Source organism: Triticum dicoccoides, chromosome 2B, assembly GCF_002162155.2.
Source record: "Triticum dicoccoides isolate Atlit2015 ecotype Zavitan chromosome 2B, WEW_v2.0, whole genome shotgun sequence".
NCBI lineage: Eukaryota > Viridiplantae > Streptophyta > Magnoliopsida > Poales > Poaceae > Triticum > Triticum dicoccoides.
Genome location: NC_041383.1, coordinates 218,585,649 through 218,588,577, shown reverse-complemented (window position 1 = coordinate 218,588,577; position 2,929 = coordinate 218,585,649). Strand labels below are relative to the sequence as shown.

At 47.8% G+C, this 2,929-nt stretch overlaps 1 protein-coding gene across 1 annotated transcript; it reads left to right on the top strand.

Moving 5' to 3' along the window:
* Positions 1-988: 988 nt before the first annotated feature.
* LOC119367585 (predicted GPI-anchored protein 58) lies at positions 989-1,959 on the top strand. Its single transcript, XM_037633063.1, has 2 exons — positions 989-1,691; positions 1,792-1,959. Exons 1-2 carry the CDS (start codon positions 1,025-1,027, stop codon positions 1,866-1,868), a joined length of 744 nt encoding a protein of 247 aa, XP_037488960.1. The 5' UTR covers positions 989-1,024; the 3' UTR covers positions 1,869-1,959.
* The last annotated feature ends 970 nt before the right edge of the window (positions 1,960-2,929 follow it).

The following is a 2,929-nucleotide window of genomic DNA, read 5'->3' as shown; positions in this document are numbered from 1 at the left end:
ATTGAATGATCGTCTCCTTTCCATGAAAATGTTTGGACGTAACCATAAACGTCCTGTGTCTCATTTGGTGAACAACTTTATCATTCTAAGTATGTTCATATACTATATCTATGATATTACAAAGCAAGTTACAAAAAAAATTGCATGTGAAACCATAGTTTTTGACTTTTTGTTATGTTTGTGAAATACATACATATTTTTACGTAAAAAAGAGTATGCCCAAAATATGATACACACTACCTAAAAAATAGTATATATACAAACATTCTTATATACTACATACTACATATACATACTCTTAATTATAACAGATACTACATACAACATACAAAACTTACATGAAGGTAACTACCCCTGGATGGTAGAAAATATTTGAGTAGTTTTCTATGCATGAAGAACTAATAAGTAGTTTCCTGCATCCAATGGATTCATCATCGAGAACTAATGAGTGGTTTCCAAATGATCTGGTTAAGCATCTGCGGGCGCTTCGAGCGGAGAACCAATAAAATATGTCCGAATAAGTTGAACACGAAATTATATTATTTTATCTATAAAACTTCGTGTTTGATTGTAGTATTCATATTTGAATTGCATTGAAATACTTGCACGACATGATTATGGGCGAAGGAGATATTTATTTTTAATTTTTTTAAACAAAAAAATCTCCTTTGCCCATAATTTTTAAAAAATTTGAGCGTTTCAGATATAGGAAAGAAACATAGGCGGTGAAAAAATTGAATGACCGTCTCCTTTCCACGAAAATGTTTGGACGTAACCATAAACGTCCTGTGTCTGATTTGGTGAACAACTTTGGAGTTGCCCTTACCTACTCTGTACCAGGGGAGCCTGGAAAGAAACGAGTACAAAGAACGTGTGAGCGTGTGGTTCAGATAATAAGGAGTGACAAGAAGCATGAATTGACGCCCGAAGCCGCTATAAAATTGCCAGCAAGAGCACTGAACCAATGCAATGCAACGCCACGTACGTGACTTGGCTCAAGTTGAGAACACTTTGTGATGGAGGCATGGAGCCAACCAGATCACCACTAGTTTTGCTCGTGGCGCAAGCCGTACTCGCTGCGGCGATGTTGCAACAACCATCAGAAGGGAGGGTGCAGGCAGTGGCGCCATCAGCGCCACATCTCGCCGGAGGCAAAGAAGCTGAAGCAGCAGCCGCTACATCCTTGCCGGCTTCACCATTCACCGGGGACCCGCCACCATCGGAAGAGAGGGCACAGGCGCTCAAGGCGCCATCAGTGCCACACCTCGCCGAAGCCGAACCGGTAGCGGCTACCTCCTCGCCGGCTTCACCGTACACCGGCGTCTCGGTCTTCATCCCGGCACCGCCGCCTCTACCTGGCGTGCCCGCGTTACCGCCGTTGCCCGGCTTCCCGGGCATGGCAGGCGCGCCTTCGCCTTCGCCTTCGCAGCAGCTGGCCAGTTGCTTGGGACCGCTCGGGCGTGTGATAACTTGCGCTCCGTACCTCACCGACTCCGTACCCGCGCCGCCGAGTACATGCTGCGACGGCTTCAGGTCGCTCGTCGGCAGCAGCGCCCGGATCTGCTTGTGCCATGCCATCATCGGCAACCTGAGTACATTGGCCAGGGGGGAGATCGACCAGCTTCGCTTGCTCGTGCTGCCTCTGACGTGTAGCACGATCGTGCCCCCGGACTTGCTTCTCATGTGCATCCGTGAGTTTGAAACATCCTTGTCTGTTTTACTCCTTTCTTACATCGTAAGAGATTCATTTGAACGTACGTATATCAACTTACCAAATGAACTGTCTTGCAGTGTCTCCGGTGCCGCCGATTATGCCTCAGCACTACGGCGCCGATGTCAGAGAAAGGCTCGGTGCTCTGGGCGGCTAGGCCATTGGCGTGCTCAGAAGGAGTGTCTATTTAGAAGTCGACTGAAATTGAATTAGGCTTCAGTCGAATTCATGTATGTCTATCATCTATGTTCCCCGCGCACTGCATGTATGTCGATTTTCATCTGATATCACACCCGGGCCTTGTATGCATGTGTGTTGACAGGTTGGCCTGTATGTACGCTGGACTGGACCCGCTACCAAAACAGCAGAACAAAAACTGAGTCCTGAGAACAACTGAACTAATGGGGCTAAAAAAAAAAAGACTATGGACATGCGCTAGTACCATGCTGAATATTATTGCCAGCAAAAAGAAGAGGCAAACGGACCAAAAAGACACCCAATCAACTTGCTTCTCTTGCAAAAAATAGAGGCTTCTACAAACTCAAAAACATAAAACCTCTCCTTCTTGCTATTTTTTTTAAAATAATACATTTTTTTATTAATTTACAAAAATATTACGCTGATATAATATTTTTCGAAAATATTATCCAATCGGCCCACAGCTGGCCGACTGCTCCTAGTCAGCCAGCTGCAGGCCGACAGGGCCTTCTCGGCCAACTGCAGGCCGACAGGGAGGCAATCGGCCACGCGTGGGCCGACTATTGGCCCGGCCACGTCGCCCCGGAAGCTGTCGGCGCCGGCGCACTCACGGGCGCCCCAGTCAGCCAGCTGCCGACCGATCGGCCAGCGGCAGGCCGACAGGGAGCGGGCCCGCAGCGCAGCCTCTTTTTCTTTCCCTTCTCCTTCTCCTTTCCTTCCCCACCTCACGCACAGCACAACGTTCTCTGTTCTTCTTCCTTCCTCCTCTCTCCAACCCGAAATAGCTCCAATTAATACACCAAAATGACCCTTTTTTGCGGATTTGGCACCGTGAATGGGTTCTACTTAGCTAGAGGAGCCAAAAGACACCTCGATCTACTGATGGGGTAGCTTGTGGTGGTTGTGCTGAAGATTTTGTTGGAGCATTTTTTCAGCTCATTTGTGGAGGTTGTGGAGGCGGAGGTGGAGGTTGTGGCGGTGGTGGAGGTGGAGGTGGTGGTGGAGGTGAAGCTGCAGGAG

What these genes read in the sequence shown, in the direction of transcription:
- LOC119367585 (XM_037633063.1), top strand. Translation starts at nt 1,025, where the DNA reads ATGGAGCCAACCAGATCACCACTAGTTTTGCTCGTGGCGCAAGCCGTA. An exon ending in CTTGCTTCTCATGTGCATCC is followed by an intron (nt 1,692 to 1,791) that starts GTGAGTTTGAAA and finishes ACTGTCTTGCAG; the next exon opens with TGTCTCCGGTGCCGCCGATT.